Source organism: Aythya ferina, assembly GCF_964211825.1.
Source record: "Aythya ferina genome assembly, chromosome: 11".
Classification (NCBI taxonomy): domain Eukaryota; kingdom Metazoa; phylum Chordata; class Aves; order Anseriformes; family Anatidae; genus Aythya; species Aythya ferina.
In genome coordinates this window covers 7,470,156-7,493,603 of record NC_140307.1, presented here as the reverse complement: position 1 = coordinate 7,493,603, position 23,448 = coordinate 7,470,156, and the positions used below count along the sequence as shown (strand labels likewise).

Genomic DNA, 23,448 nt, shown 5'->3' with positions numbered 1-23,448 from the left:
CAGTGGCTTCACTGTGCACTCCCTGCTCCAGGGCTCTTGGCATCTACCTGCAAGCCAGCCGTCAGTAAGAGTGCATGCTCTGACCGCAGCTCCTTCTGGGGTGGTGTCCCCCGAATCGCCAGCATTTGGTGTATTTGGCTCCAGAGGAGTGAGACTGGAAGAGCAGAGGATGGGGTTGCAGAGCTGGATCGGGATGCTCTGGAGCAGACCCCGATGTGGGAGAGGTGGGAGCTGAGGCTGGTGCGTGCTGAGGTGTGTGGACATAAATAGAGGTGTGTGAACAGGGAACTGAGTTTCAACAAAACACTTTTGGCTTTTCTGAAGAAAAGAAACAGATTCTCCACAGCACCACCCCGGTTATTTAAGCGAAACACCACCCTACGAGTGTTACTGTGGGATATGTCCTTAGAGCTAGGTATCCTGTCTAAGAGGTTTGTTTATCTTTAACTCAGAAGCTAATGAGGAAAACAGTATTTCAGCAAAGGATCCTTTCCATGTAACTTAGACAATTATCTTAGCAGGGCACGTAGACATTTGCTCTCTATATTTACGCTCTGTATAGAGTAATTTGGCCTAGATTCTTAACTTCTGGATGCCTAAAGTTAGGGGTGATGAACCCCAGCCTTCATGAGCTATTTCTCAGCTAGCGTGCATCTATCTTACACGGATTCCATACAAATTATATTTATTTAGTTCTTTACGAAAATGTTATGTGAGACCTTATTGAAAGCTTTCCTGAAGCAAAGGCATATGTTACTTCTGCCTTATCCTCTAAGCCAATTAGCCAATAAAGGAAGAAAATTAGATCAGCTTGACAAATCCATGTTGATTGTCTTTTGCCACCTTCTTATCCTATAGCTGCTAATTAATTGATTGTTTCATAATTTGTTGAGGTTTCTCCACAGGCACTCAGCTTAGCTGGCTGATCTAAATTTTCCTGGCTCGTTCATTTCCCATCTTGACAAACGAATGCCCTTTTTGCCCTTCTCCAGTCCTCAGAAGCCTCCCAGTACAAAAGAAGCTCTTGAAACCCATTCCTAACTGCTCGAAGACTGCTTTCCTTGAGCAACCTGAAGGGGAATTCCCTTGGGTCCAACAGTTTGAATTCACTGACTCGATGTAAAGATTATTTAATTTACACCCCTTTGTTCTAGCCTATTCTCACGCCTGTGTCAGTATGACTGCTGCTATGTTATCTAGTCGCAACTGTTTGGGTGATAAGCAGAATTAAAAAGGCAATGACTATTCCAACCCTCTGCATGTGCTCTCCTTCTGTGGTACATAATGCTTTTATTCCTTCTAGAATATTTATAGGATTTCTTTTTTTTCTCTTGTGTGCCCCTAACCACCTCTAACACATTCTGTGCCAGGACCTTTCTGATTTCATCTACACATGCTTTGGTGCCATTCTGTTCTGCTTTCTAGTCATATGTTGCTGCTTTAGCTTTTTAAACAATCCTTTTCTCATTTTTAAGGCATTAATAAATTCCTCACACACCTTTAGTGTTTCACTTTTCTTCTATTCTTCTACTTGCCTTAGGAGATCTTGTCATTGTACCTCTGCCCCAGTCTCTAAGTCAATGCTTACTGGCCTGTATTCCCCTTTCCTTGACCCAACCTGCCAGTTCCCTGATGTTTCACAGCCAATTAATCCTTCTTCCACTCTTCCTACTTTCCCTTTTCCATGTGTATGGGAAGCTGATTAAGTCTTAGCCTGGTATATGTACCAAGGCTTCACATTCTCCCTGTTTGCCCCTTACACTTCTAGTACGTGGGGCCATTTCAGATGTTAACGGGGTGCTCCATTATTTTCCCAGGCCTCTCTTTTTCACCTTTGTTAAATTTTCCATTTTCTGAGCTCCCTAACTAGCACTCTGCCTGGTACTTGGAAGACCACTGTGTTGTCAAAAAATCCAAGGGCTTTTTGTCACCACAGTCCATGCTTTCACCTTGAGAAGTTGCCTGGTCCACCTGTGCCCCCTTCCACAGAGACCAAAGGAAACTGAACTGATCACAGCAAAAGGCAGCATTTCTCTCTTTCAGCAGATATGTGATGGAAGCAGGAATTAATCTCTCCTATCTGCCTTCTTTGAGGATCTCCAATTGTGTTGCAAATACTGGTGCTTTAAGCCTCATTGTGACTCCTTTCCCCGCAAATAAATATCAATACCTTTATAGATGTGGGAGCAAGCACAGAAAAGCTAAATAACTTTTTATGAAAATGTTGTAGTGAAACAGGGAAACCTTTGCAGAGCTGTGCATGAGCACAGATCTGTGCATGAGCATACACTGAAACATGGAAAGCATGCACTGCCTAATTTCTAGCATACACTAGAAACCATCCAGGCAAAGCCTTTGGTCAGGCTTTTTGGAGCAAGGGTGGCAAGAAATGAGGCTCTGAAATTACATCAGCTGGTAAGGAGCCAGCCATCAGTGCCCAGAGCTCAGTTAGCCAAAGGTAATGGTTGTTTACCAGGCCTGGAGCTATTGCCAGGGTATCCAATGGATGATTGTTTTTAGTGATAGATTTACCTTTCCCTGTTGCTCATCCCTGCGTGAGCTACAAGCTGCTTAATCGAAGGCTTAAAATCATGTTGCCAAAATAGCCACCTCACCATCTTGCTGGAGACCTTGCTAGACAGATAGCAGGGAACTTCTTTCTGCTTTCTCTTTTCTCTCTCACTCCTGTTCATCTCCTTCATTTCCCTCCCTTCCACTTTTTAAAAAACGCAATGAAAGAAGCAGAATAAAGAAAAGGTGAGAAAAGTAGCCACAAAGTGCTGCATCGACAATAAAATGCCATGGATCCTCCAGCATCTGTCTGAGGATGTGAGTCCCTGGAGAGGAAACCTAAGGCCAGAAATGCTACAGGCTTAACCATCATGAAAAGCACTCACAAAATACAGCACAGAACACACAATGCAGCGCTGAGGATACAGACTTGGCTGCTGTTTATGGCGTGGGGAATACAGTGGCAGATTTATTCTACAGTAGAGAGGGTTGTTTCTTGGTACTGTTAATACTGACACATTATCTGGGGACGGAAGAGGATACACAAATAGGAACAATTCTCCCATTTCTCTGCCTGTCTCTCCCCTAAATGCCCCCTACTCCCATTCCTCTCTGTTCCCTTCATCTCTCTCTCTGTACTGAGTCCTCTCCTTCCTCTCCTCCAATTTATTTCTTCTCCCTTCTTTAGCCTTCTCACTCATTTTTTTTTTTTTTCCTGATGCAAGTACACATGCCAAGTTTTGAGTACTCTAGGCATGTTATCTCCAGGTGGAGACTTGTGGCCAGCCCTCTGTCTGGAAAACCATACAACAGTTTACAAATACGGGGTTAAATCCTGCTCTCCCCAAAACAGGTGTGTAAGTTTCCACAGCATGAGGACCCAAGCATGGGGCAGGACAGGCTGATACCAACCTGCAAGGAGGGACTTCTAAAATTACCCAGCACTGTTGGAAGAGGAAGAGCCTAATGAACCATCACCATACATCATTAAAGTGGAAAGTAGTGATGGCAACTACCACCACACTCCTGCACAGAATAACCTTCTCCACTGACAACAGTAAAAATCACTGTAGTACAATCATGTGGGCGGTTTTACACCCCTATTTCTTGCCCACCCCCAAAAAAAAATAATAATAATACACACCCACTGTCACTCACACCTTACTGCATTCGCTATGAGGAATCAAAGCCTTGTTCCTGTTTCACATCAGTAACTGAGGATGGGAGCCAAGGCTAAATAACTCGGTCAAAAGCACACAGATTGGTGGCAGAGCAAGAAATACAATCTGAGTGCCCTGAATTGGCTGCCAAACAGTCGCCCACTCGTGCTTTCTGTCTCCTGGTGATGGACAGGGGCAGTGGATCTCGTCCAAGGACAGATAAGAGAGGAGATAGCGCTACCACCTGCACCTCTGCTTTTTGGCAGGAGGAGAAAACCCATGAGGAGAGGGGCTGCTGTCTTTTCCTCTCCTTAATCTGCTCCCTGCTTGCTTCAAAAACAACCCAGTGCACAGTTGTTTATTATTATTATCGCTGTTATTTTCCAGAGTGCTGTAAAACCGGGGGATAGAGCACTCTGACAGCCTCATAACAAACAGCAGATAAAACTAATTAGATTTTGTTCTTCCTTTAGTTTGCTGACTTGATTCTTTTTATTTTTATTGTTTAATTATTTATTTTTAGCCCAGGGGTTTACACACACGCGTGTATTTCACCAGGCAGCCTTCGCCATCACCTCGGATGGGAAGCGGTTCTTGTGGCTGGGCGGGCCCGAGAGCCAGCGAGAGGCTGAGACAGAGGGAGCAGTGTGAGCGCAGCTCGGCGCCGCATCTTCTACCCATGTCATGTAAACCACAGGGAGGGGAGGAAGGAGAGCAGAGCTATTCACGGCCGCGAAGAGAGTCAGCGAGACAAAAGGCATCAGTAAAAAAAAGTTAATGTGTCTGGCAGGAGCCCAGAACCGCTTTAGCGGCGTGGGCTACCCGAGTGCCTCCATCTCCTCTGGCCATTGTGGAAATATTTGGCTTGTGTCTCAACCTGACAGCCTTGCCGACTCTTGAGGAATGACAACGGTGGAGAGCAGGGAGACGTCCCTCTCCTCCCTCCCTTTCTCCATCGGCTGTTTCCAAATTCTTCGGGATTAGCTCGCGATGGCAAGAAAAGGCAGTGGCCTCCCTGCTCAGCACTTAGCAGGCTGAAGTGAGGTGACATGCCTCCGCGCGGGGCACAACGGCTCCATTCACTGGGGAAATACCGAACCAGAATTACAAGTGTGCAAGAATAAACAAGGCTGGAGTTAATCTGAAGTTGTTTTACACTCTGTTTTATTAAAGTCAATGCACTTCCGTTCCTCTGTGCAGAGCCTAGTTCTGCTTAATTACCATGACTCAGGGAGAATTTTAATAACGGAGAGACAGCGGTGCGCGGTGGAGGCCCTCTCCTGACCTCTAGAGGTCTGTCAAAAGAAGAAGAGTATCTGCTCCCCATAGAAGCTCTTGGAAGAATGAGGCAGCCCACAAAACTGCTTCTTCTGGAGGTTTCCAGGTGCCATTCCCTACTGGTTGGTCAGCCAAGCTTCCCTCTGCATTCCCTCTGCTCCCACCTTCTCAGTCGAAGGCTGGGTACCCTTGGGTTGGGGGGTTCACTTGCCCATCGTCACCAGGTTGTTGGCACAAACACAGAAGTTGTCAGGGAGAAGCCTTGGCTGGGTATTTTATATCTCACAGCAGCATCTGTGCAGGAGTGGTGGCTCTCCCCAGGATTTGCTCCCCTGCTGCACTCAGATCCTGGATGCTGACAGCACGCCAAGGGCCTTTGCCATCTCTCTTTCTTCCTCCTGCAGCTCCGAGCACATAGATCTGTGTAACAGCACTATACATTTGGCTCCAAACACGCATGGAGGTGACATCTCCCCTTTTATTACATTTGGGCAACTCTGCCACCATCTGTAGATTGAATGAATCACAACTATGGCAGGGTTTGCCCACTGAACAGAATTCTCCCTAGCGTAAGAAATTCAGAAGGAAACAGCTAGAAGGCTGAGGCTGGCCTGTAGTATTTATAGCTAAAATATTGGTGCCTCATTAAGAAATACACTGCTTTCAGAAGACTTATTTTCTTTTCCAGTAAGACTGGAGGCTGTTGATGTAGATCACAGCATGAAGAGCAGCTCTGGATGCATACATGCACATATACAGACATAGTGGTAGATTTTTGCCCTGTGTCCTAGAGTAATGCTGAATGCTGGAGATCTTACAACATGGACTGCAGGCTGGATCCAGCACAGTGTGAGTGTTTTGTCATGCATATGAATCTTGGATTTTGAAGTCACCTATGCACATATAGCATTTTTCAATAATAAGCTTTTAAGCAATGCTATACGAACTGTTATAATAGGAGCACCTGTTTGATGCCCATTCCTGTGAGCCATCCTTTTATGAAAATTCAGTATTGTGTGCAACAAGCTGCACACTAAAGCAAGCAGAACATGACGTGTGAACAGAGAACACACACCATACCTAATGAATTAGCTCAGTCTAAGAAGCTCAGCTTCTGAGGACCCAAGCTGACTGTCTTTTGAGCAGTGTCATAAAGAGAGAGCTAGAGACAGAGAGAACTGTGATATGGCAGTGAAGACTTTCAAACACCTGGATACTGAAACCCCAGCAGGATAGGAAGAAGCAGTTTCTCCAAAGAGCAGGCTCCTGATGGAAGTGTATGTCCACATAGTCTGGGGAAAGGTGTTCACAAACGCATCAGAAAAAAAAAAAAAATCAGTCTGCTCCAGTAATTCTCTCCACAAACACCATAAAGAGGAGAGAATGTCATAGTGCTTTTAATCACACATCAATAATAATAACAGTAATCATCAGCAGTGGAGGCCTTACAGTCTGTAATGCTACAACACACTATACATTCATCCTTCTCCTTGAGCCTCACAAAGAACGCAGTGACAGAGTTGGGAGCCTCTTGCACAGCACACTCAAGCCATCTGTGTACAAGGCAATTCTCCATTTGCAGCAGTAGAGTCTAAGACGCATGATAAGTACAGGCAATATGAGGAGTGAGGTGTGGTTATACAGGCTTCAGCCTTTAGGGACCTCAGGCACACGTTTGGGTTCTTGGTCTGTGTTGAAGTTCAAGAAGCCACATCTCCATTGCTTTGGACATCTGCATGAAAGCATAGTGAACTCTAATGCTGGTGCATTAAGGCTTGCAAAGACATTTCTGTGTTACCTGTAACATAGACAGCACTTTAGACAGCACTTTATAGAATCAGGGGATGTTTTTGCAGACAATTTTAGGAGTTTTTTTTTTTTTTTCCATTTGTGGATCAAAGGAGAAGCTGTTCTGACTTCATTACGGGAATCACCAGCACAAGCTGTCCTATGAATAACCCACCTTTAGTATCTGGCACAATGAGGTCCTGTTCCATGAAGTAGGTTTCCTTAGTGGTATCATAATAAAACTAACACAGAATAATTAGTCACTGGACTGCTTCTCAGGCTAAATTCACTTTAGATATTGCCACCATCACTAATCCATTAGCACAATAGTGTGAGACCCCAGCTCAATCAAAAGAATATCTTTTCTTCCTTGAAATGCTTCCAACCCCTCTCACTCCCAACAGCATCCTGTTGGAAGGACATCTCACAAAGAAAGTATAATTTCATTGCATCTGGGAAAAAAATTCTGCACTTGGGCCCATCAGTTCAAGCATGAAGTGACTCAAATGAGATTATGCTGGACTAGTTCATTCCAGTGCAGCAAAGAAGTGAATTTAGCCCAGGTTTCCAGAGACCTGCCTTGTACTGTCAGTGGTGCTTTCCTTATTCTGCCATGTTGGATTTTGCACACTGTTGTTGAGATATGAACAACTCAGAAGCATGCACAGCCTGACCCAACCTGTTGAAAACACAGTCAAAATTCTGATCAGAGATCGGATACATGCTCTGAAGTTCTGGAGAAATAAATGGTAATGGAGAGCTCTGGCCAAAGGCCTCAGAAACTGTCACTGTTCCAGGATTTGTGGGCAAAGGCTGCTGCCCATAATAAGAACCTAACCCAGGAAAAGGGACACACTGTCTTGTTCTCTGGACACTCAGAATACCATTCCTTGGGTCAGCTTGTATGAATCCGCATACTAGAGGCAGCCATGGAAGTGGGGAATCTGTTTAGGAAAGGATTATGTTCTCTGCCTTCTGTACAAAGTGCAAGTTGTTCTTAGTATATATATGTATAGAAATTCCACAAACACACAGTCAGTTTTCCATGCAGAACTGGAGCAACATCTGGGAAGGGGGCTGAAGCTGGCAAACAGGCGATAATAAGCAGTAGCCCATTTGCTTACTGCTCTGCAAGTCAAAGCCTTGCTTACGCAGGGCTGCCCTCAAACCCACTGTACACCCCAAGTGGTGTTGAACGCAGAGGGAGAGCAGTATTGTTGGATGCTGGCTGGCTGGAAATGTAAAGCCCCCTGAGAGCCTTGGAGCTGCATGTCTGTCGTGTGGTCTCTCCCTCATCTTCTGCTTCTCCTTCCTCCCATGAGAGGCACTCCTGGATCTCTTGGTCTAGCTCCGAGAAGTCCCCTTCACCATCAGAACAACTGTCAGTATTATAATCGATTTCTTCCACACAAGGAGGTTCATCATCAGTCTCCAGGCTGCTGTTGCTGCAGCTTCTGCAGAAAAATCACAAGAGAGATTGGATGTCATCAAAGGAGGGTGTGTAACCTAGCGGTAAGAGCAAGGAACAAGAAAATCCATTTCCTGGGTTCAATCCTGGCTCTGCTAATGGAGCATAAGATGGCACTAAGCAAGATCCTGTGTGTCTTTGTGTCTGTTTCACCAGCTGTAAAATGAAGAGTGATACTTACCAAACCCATAGGAGAAATGCACTATTATTGTTATTACTGCTACTGCTAATGTAGAGTGTTTTATACACAGACAGCATCATCCTTGCCTCAAGGCACTTACAAGGTTAAAGCAGCTGAAATGCAGTAGAGGAGGCGGTATTCAGTTTCCACAAGATTGCTGGTTTAATCATCATCCACCTCGCTGTAGTTCCATATGTGGTGTAAGATCTAAGTAATCCAGGTGCTTGAAGTGCTTTGGCATCTTTGCCTCCTGTTCTGTGCAAGCTCAGAGCGCTGCTAACAAGAGGCAGCAACAAGCAGAAAACAGAGGCTCTAGGGACTTGGAGCACACCGACTCCGAGGTGGGCAGAAATACCAGGAGTGCTCGTGTTTTGGAAGGAGCATGAAAAGGCTCTGACAGCACGACTTACTGAAGAAAGGCCAAATTCAGAAGCAAGTCAGAATGGCTGAAGAGAGACTCTTGAACAGATGCCACAGCTCCTTTGTCTGTCTCTCAGAAGGGTAGGTTATACCATCTTAGCCTCCTGCCATTTACTTACAGGAATGGTTGTAGGCTTTCTTTACATGTTCACTTTCAATACATTTTCTATTAAGTTAGTCTAATGCAATATTTATGACAGAACTGTAACCACAAGACCCGATGGCTCTGGGGGATAGGGTCTTTCTCCTATCTAGCTGTCTACTTCCAATTTGGCCCTTAGTCCGGGAGGGCAGCTGGGTAATTTTTTGAGACTAGAAAGCAGCCTGTGGTTTCAGGGCTGCCTAGGTCAGAGTCTGGATGAATCAGGGGGACAGATACTGTGTTTTTCACCTCTAGGTCAGTGTTTTCAATCAGACTCAAAGCAGGAGAATGTATTGCTTTGGGGGACTGGGAAAGGAATAATAATCTTCCGCCACTGGGCCAGAGTTTCTAATTTGTCCCAAGTTGGGAAGAATGAATGGCTTGGCAGATGGAGTATACACAGATTTAATGTGTGGTCTGCTCATTTACATGTCAGTAACCGGAATAATCTTCCAGCTCTCAGCTGTTTCACAGCACTGCCAGCATCTGAGGTTTCAGAACATACCAAAGGTGTAAAGTATTGCTCTTGGATGTATTGATCTCTTTCCTCTCTTCTCCGCAATCCAAGAAAAAAAAAAAAAAAAGGCAAAAAAAAAAAAAAAAAAGCATAACTTTTTCCTAGCTTCAAGTCTCCAGATCTTAACTGTATACAGACTACTCTGCAATCAGAAACAAGCAGTTTCAACCCACTTTGCTGGTTGATCTCTGGCTTAGTTTACTTCAAAGGCAGGGTATAAAGGATTCTCTGAAAGCTTAATAGAGCTGTACCGCTTAAAAATAAATAAATGAATAATTATGCACTTTTACAGTTTCTGGCTCCACTTCAGTCTGCCCAGAAATCTAGGTCAGGAAGAACTCATACTGAAATTGAGTATGTGACATGAAACAAAACAAAACAAACCAGGACAATTCTCTCAGCACAAAAAACAACAAGCAGTGGTCTCAGTATATTGAGTCTGACCAGTGGGTTTGATTGCTTTTTTTCTTTTTTTGAAGATGCAAGTATGGCATGAATTACCATGATACCAAGTACCTGCGATAATTTTCAAAGCTGTTTAAACTCAGGGGAACCAGATTTTTCCTTTATAAGCTTTTGATGACTTGCAATCAAAAAGGACCTGAGTGTATCCACTTTCGACATTGCACTTGTATGTTTGGGAGGAGCTGCTGATGCCATTGAGACAGAGCATAGCTGCCACTCAACACACTGTTATTTTACAGATGGAACAATTCAGTTTGCAGTCTAGGAACTGAATGTCAAACATTTGCATTAACAGGATAACAGTTAAAAAAAATCACCATTATTACTTAAACCTAGGAAACCCATTAACAGAGAACCTTCTGAGTTTGATGACTTAAATGATTTTAGGACTGGATTTCTGACTAAAAGAGGAAAATGAATTCTAGCACAGAAGTACTTTATTATGGAAGGAAAATCTGGAAGTCAACCATCAGAATATGAAAAAGAAAATCACATCAAACAAGCATTTCATTACATTGAAGACTTACAGGACAGTTTTTAGGAAGCAAGTATTTATGAATAAAACCTTTGTAATGCCCTTCAGAAACTCTCCAAGATAGTTCCTGCCATGCTGCCTACCAATACAATATACAAAGCACTAAGACTGTGACGATTCAATAGTTGCACGTATACACTGCAGAGAGAGGTTCACCACATGCAAGGCTGTACCTAGACCATCTTTAGAGGTCAAGAAAGATGCCTTTCTTCCCAGTTTGCTCCGTGCCTTGATTATTTGCTGTGACAGTGAATGAGCAAGCCAATTAGCACTGACCTAAGTGGTGGCTTCTCCGATTTGGATTGATACTTGCTACTAACTGGATCAATGCCACCACCACACATCACATAATGAGCTACCAAACAGCAAATAGATGGCATCAACTTCGTCTCGCTGCCAACGAGAGGCTGCAATCACCCTGGTGACTTAAAAATTGAGAGGCTCTGTATCACATTACCAACCTCTACAAACCAGCTACATTTCTCTTCCATGTGGAACTTTCCATCCCAATAATTCACTTTCTGCAGCAGAAAGATATAAAACACAAACCAAAGCAATACAAATGGGTCATTTCAAACCAGCAGGTTAGAGTCGCTTGTGAAAGAGGAGAGGAGGCAGCAGACAGCATTGCTGGGGAGCCAGAGCCCCACTAATGAAGCTGCCAAAGTCATTGCATGCTGCTCCACCACGTCGCAAAGACCAGCTCCTCTAGGAGATAATGCAAATGGTGAAAAATGGTAATGAGCAGAAATGCCATCATCTAGACAACTGCATACAATTTCAGAGGGCATGGTTTTCTTTCATTTCGAAAAAAGAGGTTTTTGTTAGGGGCAGGTTCTTGGTATTTTTGTTTGGTTTTAATGTGATTATTAAAAGCTGCAAAAGAATTCTCCCCACAAAAAAAGAAATAAAAAGTAAACAAAATAAAACACCCAAGGGACAAGAAACAGATTTACCAAAGAATAATGATGTTGTCTTACAGAAGGTAAACAATGAGGAAGACCAATGGCATTACATTAGAGAACTCCAAGACAAATATAGTCTATGAATACCACTGAACGTGAACACAGTACAGAAGAGGGGGAGTGAAAGCTGTTAATATATCTACAGCCAACAATCCCCCAGCTATCACAATAAAACATGTATGCGTGTTGGTTGATCTACTAATTCAAAACCTACAGCCTCGTAGCCCTCATCTATTGCAGCTGATGGGAGCCACAACAGCAATTTGCAACTTTATGATGTGATAAATAGAATTTCTTTGTTTTGATTTTTAATTTGCATAGTTATTGAGATATGACTTGATCTTAATTAGTTCTGCTTTTGTATGTGGGTGTGTTTGTTTGTTTGCTTGGGTTTAGAAAGAAAGCAGGCTTTGGTACGCTGTAAAATAATTCTGTTTTTTTTGTTGTTGTTGTTTGTTTTGTGTGTTTTTTTTTTTTTTTTCTGACTTAACATGAGGAAAAGGACAAGTTCTGTGCTTCTCTGTATGTCCGTATAACTGGAGCTTTTATGTATGGCTGGGAAACAATTCTTTCAGGTGTTTTGCACAAACCCCCCGTTCTCAGTCAGCCGACCTCACAGCTGGACAAAAACCTTGTAAGACAGCTGTCCTGATGAACTGCACATCAGAAAACACAGCCTATAGTTCTGGCTGATAGGATATAGCGACATGATGTACGTGCATACACTCCCAGAGCACTGGGAAAAACTAGATATTTCTGAAGTAATTTCTTGGAATTTTTCACTTAGATTTTGTTTGTGTGGCAGGTCACTTGCTCTGTGTATATTCTACTAAATCGCTCAAAATAGAATGTTTTATCTTTTCTTCTGGAAAGAATGGGCACTGACAACTGTCCCTCTTAGGGAATCTGTGACTATTGTTCAGGTTTGCTGCTTGACCTTCACTTGACTGGCCTAGAAGTTGCAGTATTGTAGGGAAGAAAACTGAACTTCTTTTTTTTTTTTTTTTTTTTTTCTTTTTTCTTTTTTCTTTTTCATACATATTGCTCAGCTCACTCTTGTGAAATTTGCTACAGTTTTGCCAGAGCAAATCTAGGAAGCAAGTGGTTAAATGCTTCAGACAAAAAGGAAGAAAATCCCAAGGCTGGGGACCACCACTGGTCATGGATATACCGATGACTCCCTGTGAAGATGTATCAACAAACAAACATATCTTTATCTTCTCTCTGCAGTGAAAAATAACATCCTGGTAGCTGCATAATTACCCTGTCCATAGCCCTACTCTCTCCTTCCCCTAAACCTTCTCTCCATCATGATATGTCCCAATCCACTGGAAGTTGTCCAATACAGGGATATAGCTGTGCATATGGAGCCAAGGATGTCCATAATAGAGTTCATAGATAGAAATAAGTCAGGAAATGGCTTAGTTGAAAATGTCCAAGATACCAGACATTTTACTGTGAGAAAACAGAAAATAAAAAGGATTTTCTGACAGAAACAGGCCACATTCTCAGCAATTACAGCATTCACCTGAAATAATGGTGCTCTTTTCTCCACTCAAACAGAGACTGGAGACACCACCAAGTTCCCTGGCCAGTTATATCACCTGTGTGGACGGGGAATCTCTCCTTTTCCAAAACTGTACCAATTGTATGGAGCATTGCCTACGTGTTGGTAAGTAAAATCTCCTGCAGCTCTTATGCCCTCTGGGGTGGATTGGGATTGTCTTGCCCTTCCTTTTTTTGACATAAAAATTCCATCTATGTCACCAAATCTAAAAGGGTGTGTGATCTTGTACAGTTTTGCTTTTGAGGAATTCATATGTTTTATTAAAAGTATTTTACAGGAACACTGCTTCTGAAGTCTTGTAAGGAATCTAAAATGAATCTAAAGCAGCCACATTTGTAGTTAGCCCAGAGTACAATTCTGCCTTTAATAGCTTCATAAAGGATAATTTTAGGAGATAAATGAAACAACTATGATGCTTTTAGGTAATTACACCTAGTGCAAGAAATACACTACAGCAACAAGATGCCAACAAAGAAGGCCTTTAGTCTGCCCTTTGTGTTTTGATTCACTTGGTACAAGGTGTGGTGCACACCTTGCTATGACTTTCCAATTTCATCTCTGCAATTCATGAGCTCCCCAGACAGCAGCCTGGCTTCTCTTTCTGCCTGAGAAAAGCCAGACAAGCTCTGTTTAGTCCCCGACCTCACTAAGGGAGGGAATCAGCTACGCACTGATGCAAGATGGCTCCAGCTTAAAGAACTATTGCATTTGCCTCCTTTGCTGTTACACAGTAAACACTAATTATATGAACTTTGTAGGCTCCCATAAGATCGCTTTTTTTGCAAAGACTCTTTGCCAAGGACTTTTAGATCTTACATCTCCTAAGAAAATGCAAGCTAAGCCCTAGGCAATGCCAGGTGCCCTGGATTTCAGCCCATCATGGCCCATCCTTCCATGAACAATATGAACGTAATTAACCACTGCCTTGAATTCTGTTTGCTATGGCTGAGAGATGTTTGGTCTCTTTGAGTGTAGTTTTTTCTTTTTCTTTCTTTCTTTTTATTCCTGCTGCAAATAGCCAAGAGAAAGGTGTAATTCATTGGTGAGATTTGTACTAATTAGTTTTTCAGGAGTTCCCAGGGCAATTGCAGGCTGTAATATTTATAATTGATTTGGCCAGATTAAAAATGGATGTCTGGTGCACCAGTTAGATAAGTAAGGAGCAAGTGGGGCTTTATCGTTTAAGAGAGGGGAAGACGATTTATAAATAGAAGGAACATGAAGAGCATGAAACAGGCTGACTCCTGGCCAACACTGTCCCCTAATGTTCATTCAGGCTTGCAACAATTTAGCCCTGGACAGCATTTTACTTGTATTCATCAGAAACTGACAGTCTTCTAAGAAATGACTGTTTCTATTCTCCTTATTGGTGAGAAGGTGGTTGATAACTGCTGCAATAATAGTGAAAAAGTTGAGTATGCACCTCTCATTACACATGGTTGGGAGACTGAAACCCTTTTCTGAATAGGAGGAATTGCATTTAATTGAATTACAGGGTGTCACTGGTACAGCTGTGATTCTTCCATCAAAGATGAGTTTGGGTGGAAGACAATTGGGTGTTCTCCTGTTTGAAGGTTATGTGGCCTTCCTAGATTCCAGATATCTCTGTCAAATCCAGGCTTTCTTCTAATATTAACCAATAAAAATCATATGAGCTGATCTTTAGATTTGCAGGATGGAAAAGCTGGTGAGAAGCCAAAGGCTGTGGATTTGGTCCTATGAACAATCATTAATTTCTTCTTAATGGAGAACCAGTCCATATATCAGTGCAGCGTTAACAATGCATCTTTTGCATTCTTATAGCTGTGGGCTTGTAAGCATTAATAAAAGCAACTGCCTTGTACAGATACAAATCAGCCCTGAAATGGAGCTATGACAGGTGGTGCAGAATCCAAAAATGTTTTCTTCCTCTCTCCCTTCCCTAGTTCATGCATGCAACCTGCTAAATTTTGGTCACATCAGACAAGTTCAGCCACTCCACACAACTGGGGAACAGTTCATTCACCTAAAAATGCCATGCAGCACTGGTTTCTGTGTCAATTCCCTGACAACATGAGTCATCCTTGAAAAAAATCTGAGTTCTGACTGCCTATATCTGCACAGCACTGGGCCAAATTCTCAAACAACAGAGCTCAACACCTGGAAATCAAGTTTAAGCAAGTTGAAGACCTTTATAAGACACTGGATATAATCAGGCACTGTTGGAAGACTGAGCCTGGGTTAAGCTGTCTTGCTTTTCAAATCCATATTGCACTAAAACTTGGTGTTTATTTAAGAGAAGAATGTCACACAACATGTATTCTGGGCCAGAATGCAGGCAGCACAACCCCTTTTGCTGTTGAAATCAATTAGAAGTTCTTGGATGACAAGTACCTGTGAGACACCTCATCGGTATGTTCTGCAGCCATTGGACAGATTTTGTATTCCTATGCTGAACAGAAACTTACAGCCAGCTCCAATGAAGCAACTAGCAATAAAGTATTAAAAATCCGATCCATCGCAATCTTGTTACATTCATTAAAAATGGGAGGTAAATGCTGGAAATAAAAGATGGGTAGCATAAAATAGGTTGGGGTAATATCTACCAGGAAGCACTGCCAGAGGCTTGGGTTTCACTCTGAGATTAAGAGTCAAAAGAAATGCTTCCAAAACTGATAACATTTTGACTTTGCACAGCTTAAGTTTCCTGTGGAAATGTGAGCAGTCAAACAGCCCTGTATGGGACTACTGGAACTCATTAGGACACTGAATAATGTAAGAGTTGGTGAAAATATGATTTGTAAGTGTTTGGGAGCTTTTCTCCCAGAGCCCCTACCCCAAGCAATTTCTTTTCAAAATGATAATCAAGTTATCGATGATACTTAGCAGTCCAGCCACTGTAATACAGAAAGATTATTGGAATCCTTGTAATTGCTTTTGGGTGCTTCCAGTAATTCAGATGTTGGCGCTGTAAGGAGGAAAGAAATGTGGAAAGATTTTGGCTTAAATGCTGGAAGTTTGCACTGCTGAGGATAAATAATGTAGAGGCATGCAGGTAATCCTGGGTTCTTGTTTCCCTTGGTGCTGATTCATATCATTCCACTGACTTCATCCAAGTTTGTAATTGGCTCTATATATTTAATTTCAAAAGTCCAAGTTCCATATGTATATATCCCTTAGTTGTCTCTGAGCGACTTAAAGGATTTAGGGTTTCTGAAAGCAAAATGTTTTAAGATAGCCAAGACACTTCCAGACTGTATTTTAGCCACATATATATTTTATGAGCATGGTATTTTTTCATACAGATAACCATGTATGCAAATATTTGCTTGCATACCAGATAACAGATGCACATCTAAGTACCTGACTGAAATAAAAACTGCTGTAAATGACTGAATTCCCACCATTATGCCCCTTAGAGGAGAAAACAACCTCATGTTTACTATTTTCTCTTTGTGAAAATTTATTTTTAGCTGATAACCACTTTGATGCTTCAGAGAATCTCTCTATATATGGTAGATGCATGTGTGTGTGTGTGCAAGTAAATATGCAGATTACCATCCCTTATCTATCTTTCCTAAGAGATAGACAGATAAATAATATACACACATACATGTAGATATACATACACACTCAGACCCCAGCACATCTCTACACCCACACAATCGCATCACTTGCTCTGTATTCAGAGCACAGTTTTCATTACAAGCCATAGGAGGTCTCAGGAGATACTCCTACAGGTATCAGAGAGATAACAATAGATGATCACTGAACCTTGATGCTATTGCATTCAAGTGGAAGCAACCACAGAGAAAGAGCTGGCTTCTGACCAAAGCAAACCATTTCTTTGCCTCTAGCCTTCAGCTGAGTGTTGACAAAACAGCAGGTCATCAGAAGGGAGACTTAGGATGGGTAGGACTTGAGAAAGATGGGAAGGTCAACTGCCAGGCAGAAATGGTTGCCTATAACAGAAAGCATTATCACCAGCTGTTTGAGAACTTAAACTAGGAGTGAAAAGCAAAACTGTGTGGCAAAAGTGAAGGTAAGATCTCAGATTCCCTGTAGGGAAATACGTATTCCTGTTCCACATGAGCCTGACTCATTCTTGAATTTTTTAAAGTAAAGAATGACTGTTCCAGAAACCCTTCTGCATAGCTCTTTTATCTTTCATAATCATGTGTCTTCAAAGCGGTAAACAATGACCAGGACTAAAAGCACTGAGCTCTGGTAAAAAAGGATGAGATGACTCAGGCACTGGAGTGTCCAGAGAGTGGAGAGGGTACAGCATCGTGTAGGGGATCGATAACTGGTTGACCACTGGATTCTGCCTTTAAGGAAAGGCAAATCTCAGCTTCAGGTTCACAGAAAACAGTTTCTGAAGCATTCTGAAAATTCTGAATTTCAGGGCCAACAAGATGACAAAATGCTTAAGCCTAAGAGTTTCCAGCTTGATGGACATCTGTCAGCATGGCCACCTCTCAAAGTAAGTTCATCTCTACAAGATCCTGTATCCCAGGTTTCTTGAAATGAATCCAACAGAAATCTGTAAAATCATAATCCCCTCAAAAGTCATGCATCTCATTCTAGGTATGTTCATTAAAATTGATCTGAGAAATTTCTGCAGTGTAAAAAATTGTGAGGCTGATACCTAACTTCTGCTCTCTAACCCTTCCTGAGGAGAACAAGGGTGCTTAGTCAATACCATGATTACAAAAGAGAGAAAGGGAGGGGGAAGAAAGAAGGGAGGGGGGAAGAGAGAGAGAGTATACACCCATAATAATAAAAAGCAGAAAAGGCAAGGTCAAAAACATCTATCTTGCTTTTAAAGCAAATTGAAGTGGAGCTTATGGCAGAAACATCTGATGAAGTATGTGTGATCACAGATAACCAATAATAGATCCAGTTAAAACTTCAGCCTCTGCCCTCACCCTAAATCTTTCCTCAGACATAATGAGATTCAGATAAAACAAAGCTGAACACTCGTGTTCAATATATTTCAAAACATTCTGATCAATTATGTTTTTACCACCATATGGAACCAGATCCAAAACCTTGCTTAACCTCACTCATTATGCGGTTGATTTGCATATGCTTTGGACTCCATTAAGGATAACAAAAATGTCAGATACAGCATGTAAGTGGCAACTCTTGCTAATTCCTTGATCTTGCCAGAGCCCTGCCAGATGTTTCATGAAGAATAGCAAATATTTCATTATCCTCCTAAAATTTGCCTGTCAGGAATTGCAATTCAGAATTTTAGTGATTTAGTGCACAAGAAAAACAATACGCATGGAGAGCTAACGCAAACATGAAACATCACCGTCGTTGTTCAAGCAGGGTTTAAAGGGATTCGTGGTGCAGGAAGGAGCAACCAGTCAGGAACATACAACTCCCAGTAAACAGAGAGAAAAGGGAAAAAGCAACCATTTGCTGTGATCTAAGGAAATGGCATAAAATTGCTAAGAGAACATAATAAAGTACATATGAGTTGCCATTGCTGTTTGTTGTACAATAGATCTCCTAATACTTTCCTCTGTTCCTGTTGCAGCTTTTTAATAATGTTTCACCCGTATAACACTGAGATGCTGTTTTCAAATGAATCCATTTGTTGCTTGTAACATTTATCAATTCCCAGCAGGGAACATATTTTAAAATCTCCGTTAACATGAGTATTTCCTGAATATTTTATAAAAAATCAATTTTCAAATGCCTGCCAAAATGTTCTATGTGTTTTACCTGAAAGTTGCAATTACGTTTTCGTACTTTTTCTGTATGTGAATATGCGTGTGTGTATATTTATCTATGCATATATAAATTCCCACTACAATTCTTAAAAGACTGCTAACATCACAGAAGCAAGCACATTCTGAGTGAAAGCTGAAGCAACATAAACTGACAAAAGTACTCATTTAATCAAAATGGGACATATATTTGGATAGATGGAGCAAATTAGAGCACAGCTTGCAGAGCAGTGAAACAATCACTTCATAGAGAACCACCCTAAGCATTTAACGTCACCCTCTGATTTACAACCAAAAATGATAAAAGGTCAATTCTTGTGTGCAGAGTAAGTGACTGAAAAGATGTGTCAGACTGTGCATCAAGGGAAAATTGAATCATGAGGCTAAAACACTTGTGTTTGAAAGATAAAGATTCTACACTTGGCAGGCTCACAGTCACTTTAGGCAAACTGCTTTTCAGTCTTTGCCCCAGTTCCCTAATAACATGGAGATAGCAGGCTCCATCGTTCTACCTGGACAGCAATTTTATTGCATGGAGGTAGAGCCAGGTTGTATCTAAAGCCCTCTTCCACATGGCTAGTCTGAACGAGGGTCTAAGCTATTTAATAGCCTCTTCTATGTAAGTGCCCGTCTCCTTCTTGAAAGCAGTAAGAAAATAGGTGATTAACAACCTTGGTGTGTCACATCCAAAACCTCCCCTCAGCAAACCAAGATTTCAGTAAAGAAAATAGCAAGTTTCCAGATCCATTAGGGAAAGAATTGAGTGTTCATGATCCTGCCAGGCAGGAATGTAGAGTTTAGCTGGAGGAATGATGAGGATGTAGGACTCCTGCTGACATGAGGAGGAGAGAGAGGTGCTCAGTAATACCAAGAATTAGCTGCCAGGTCATATTTCAAAGAGAAATGTTGTAATTCTTGCAGTGCTGGAAACAACTAAAGGCATAAAAGTGAAGGGGAGATTATTCAGATGAGAAAGAAACAGTTGCGAGCTGCCAGATTTTCTGTACCCAGCCTGGCCTCTGATTTTAAACTGTCCAACTCGCCTGTCTAGCACAAAAACCAGCCAACCAGCTCGAGGAAAGAAAGACTGAGGAGTTGTGTATGCTGCTTTCGTTGGACCTGAAAACCTCATTAGTACAGAAATCTTGTATTTCCTGGCATTTGCCTTTGTATTTATGTTTTCCTAGCTCCAATTTTTGTATCTTTGCTTCAGGAAGCTGCTTATTGCACCAAAATAAAGTGACATCTGCTCTTCTCATGGTGTGTTCTGTCTTCCAGGAACTGGAACACCAGGAAAAGACCAGACCGTGAGTTATTCTGGCTCAGGAATTGTTCCCTAAGGCTCTGAAAAAGCCCACAAAAATTATATTTTCCAGTACAAACAGCAGAAATCCAAGTGCTAGAATATACATACATACTTTACAGAGGGAGTGCTTTTGGGAAGGTTGTATTACTGAATGCATGCAGGGTTCCTGACTGCTGTGCACTTTCATAGAATATTTTTCCTTTTTCCCTCTTCTCTATCAAATCACAATGACATCATTTTCTCCAGAGAACTTTTTTTCTCCAGCAGCTTTATGTGGGTACCCTCTGCAATAACATTTCTAGTGTCAGTAACTCACAGCCCCTTAAAAAAATGTACAGTGCTGAAGAACCCAGGCTCTCCAAATGGCAGAGATAATAGGCCGGTAGAGCAGGTGCAGCAAAGTCAGCCTGCTGCTGACTTTACCGTGAGATTGCCAAGCTTATGCTGGACTTTCTCCTTTTCTGCACAGCCAACCTGCAGATAAAGTGTGTCAGATTTAATGGTGCATGATACAGGCAATTCAGTATCAAGGAGAAAAAAGCAGCTCTGTGGCAAGATGGGTTATCAGCTTAGCTCAAAAAGCAGCCTATCAAGAAACACTGCCAAGGCGATTTCAGAAATCTATAATTTAGATGTTACCTTAAGCCTAAAACTTTGTTGGAAAACTTCATACTTCTCACAAGCAGGCTAGCAAAGCCCAGGAGGATCAAACCAGATATCAGTCCAGATGACAAAGTAATACACTTAGTGTATATGAAGTGCTGTACACATGAAAGGTACAGGAAGGATGGCAACATTATACAGCTTTATCCTGCAAGGAATCAAAGCTGTTATTACACAGCAGTTTTCTCAGGGCTATTACACTCCATTGCTTACCCACCAATCAGCTTACCTGCCTGGGCTTCCCAACAATATGAATTGCTTTTAAATAACAATGCATTTACTTTACATACAGGCTTTGCAGCCTGAAACACCCAATGTTGCTTTCTGAACAACAGGGGAAGCATTCTGATGATTTACACAGGGAAAGGTCCGTTAACGTGCATGGAGCTGCACCGGCAGGTCTGACTGAGCAGCTGAGCTCCTGAACGGCATCATTCACCACTAATTTTGCAGCCATTTCTGAGGCAGGGAACAACAGTGCTTTAAATCTTGTTGGTTTTAGAACAGGAAGTGAAAAACTCCCAGATTCAATGAACAGAATTTGAAGGAATCCAAGATATAAGAAATATGTCCTGCATGGACAAATACAGTATCCAAATACTTGCATCTTTGGCAAAGATACAAAGCCTATCTCCCTGATTTTTAAAACTCAGAGTATTTCTTGCTTTGCTAGTGACAGGAGTGTTGTGCAGTGACAATTATTTTGTCATAATTGCAATGGCAGGGAGAGCCGATGGCACTTTCGCATCAGCCTTACATACCCAGTGCAAGGACAGGCTTTACAACAAGGCATGGTGCAAACTGCAGGCACTGCTGGAGGACTGGAACTGCCCAGGCAGTTCTGGGAAAGCACGATGCTTGGGAAGTGGCAGAGCAAGGTCAGAGAGGTTGTATGGCCTGATCCAGGGCATCCTTGTGCAGCCTTTTTCAGCCGTGGTCCTAGCAACAGGTCGCAGAGAAAGATGGCACAGATCCTGCTGGTTGTTTTTCTGAGACACGCAGGTATTTACTGTAACTGTCTCCTGCAAGTTTAGGAGAACAAGGCCTGCAATTAAATACACTCACACAATTAGAGTCATATTAACCTAGGCTGCTGAGGGTGAATTCATTAAGCAGAAGCTAAATTATACATTCAAAGATCTGTGATGACAGACGAGCAAAGCCAGGTACAACAAACCAAATTCTGCTGCTCCCAGTCATCTGCTCTGAACGCTGAACAGCCCTAGCTTCACGCAGTTGCCTCCTTTCACATTCTCATGCTGTTTTAGCTATTTCCAATGCAAAGGAAGTCCATGGGGAGACAATCGAGGAAGAAGAAAATTTCCTGAACTGTCTATTCCCTTGCTGCTTTCTAGGCCTGTCCCCCTCAGAAGCCTGGCACACCCCTCTCCCACACTACTCCCCATAGTCAGGAAATGCCTAACATTTCCCTTCTTACAAAGGGTCTCCTTTGAGATGGATTAACCTAACGCTTCTTAAACTCAGACCTATCAATTTCCTCTGTTGGAGACTTTGGATTTAGATATCTTTGCTGTACTGGAAAATATCCACTGATAACAAGCAATTATTATTACAAGATATATCCTTGGAGATAGAAACTGACTGATAAAAAGATTGAAATGAAGGGGAGAAGGGAAAACCAAAAATACTCTTCTCACTTAACCTGACAGGGTTTTAATCACTTTCCCAGCATGTGGTACCCAAGAGTCCTTGGATAACTTCCCAAACAAGCCTCAATTGGCACCTACCATGTAAAGCACTTGATTCTCTCACCATAATATTAAGCATCATCACTGAAAATGGATGCTAGACTTGAATGCTAATTTAAAATTTAATTTGGTGTTTGAAGCCATTAAAAATATATATCATCTCCTTCCCACAAACTAGTATTTGGACCCTGAAGGCAACATCCATAACAAGCTAAAAGACAGTTTGTGAAGTTCCTTCTGTGAGGCTCTACAAGTACACACATTAGATCAAATGATTTAGAAAACATATATTTAATACAGTGTCTGTCATAGCAAGAAATCAAACTGCTTATGGTTAGGACTGTTTTGAAGCACTAATTGTGGTGGCGAGGAGGTGCCAAAGGAAGAGAGCTGAGGTTAATGTGCTTGTCTGTCCAACTCTGTGGACCTGCAGACTGGAGGTGTTGAGGTCACAGAGAAAATGAACTGAGCAAACCAAGTCTGGCATACGCCAGATTGACTTTGAGGTACATCATAAACTCTCCTAGGGTTCAGAGCACAGGCTGAGAGTGCTGAGCAAGCAGCACAGCAGTAGCCTGGAGGATACCTACCAGGGCCCTGAAAGGAACTTGTCTGCTTCAATAGCAGCATGATAAAACGTGCTAAGTAAAGCCTAATAGCTCCAAAATGAGCATCCCTGACAGGGCTGAGCAATCAACAGAAGGGTGGGTCCTGCCAAAACTCAGGATAGGGTGGTGGCTACAAAGGCAAACAGGACAGTAGCAGGTACAGAGAGCCATCCAGTGGGAATACTGAAAACTTGACCACAGGAAGAAAAGGGGCCCTCTATAAGGCTCAAGGGAGGCCTGGGGTGTGACAGAACAAACACAGCAAAGGTGGAAAGATGTAAGTTACAAAAGTACATTCACTCCTCAGACGCCCTGGACACAGGCAGTCCTCAGAACGGCTGGCCAGAGAGACCTTGACACGACCTGCCTCCCTGGAGAGGCTCTCAATTTGGGCACCATCTGCCAGGCGTGGGACTGAACCTGACAGCCTCAGCAGGAGAAGGTG

At 42.3% G+C, this 23,448-nt stretch overlaps 1 protein-coding gene and 1 long non-coding RNA gene across 4 annotated transcripts in view; one reads left to right on the top strand and one right to left on the bottom strand.

The window, feature by feature from the left end:
- Positions 1 to 6,328: 6,328 nt before the first annotated feature.
- Positions 6,329 to 23,448, bottom strand: part of AGBL1 (AGBL carboxypeptidase 1) — a 287,320-nt gene continuing 270,200 nt past the window's right edge. For all 3 annotated transcript variants that reach the window (XM_084532780.1, XM_084532777.1, XM_084532778.1), the window contains one exon: positions 6,329 to 8,191. In XM_084532780.1, coding sequence (XP_084388906.1) covers positions 7,885 to 8,191 — 307 coding nt within the window. In that variant the 3' untranslated portion in view covers positions 6,329 to 7,884. The remainder of the gene's footprint in view (positions 8,192 to 23,448) is intronic.
- LOC311442987 lies at positions 8,580 to 15,490 on the top strand. The gene is made up of 3 exons (XR_014697019.1): positions 8,580 to 8,887; positions 12,994 to 13,102; positions 14,923 to 15,490. It is a non-coding gene; the product is annotated as an uncharacterized lncRNA (long non-coding RNA).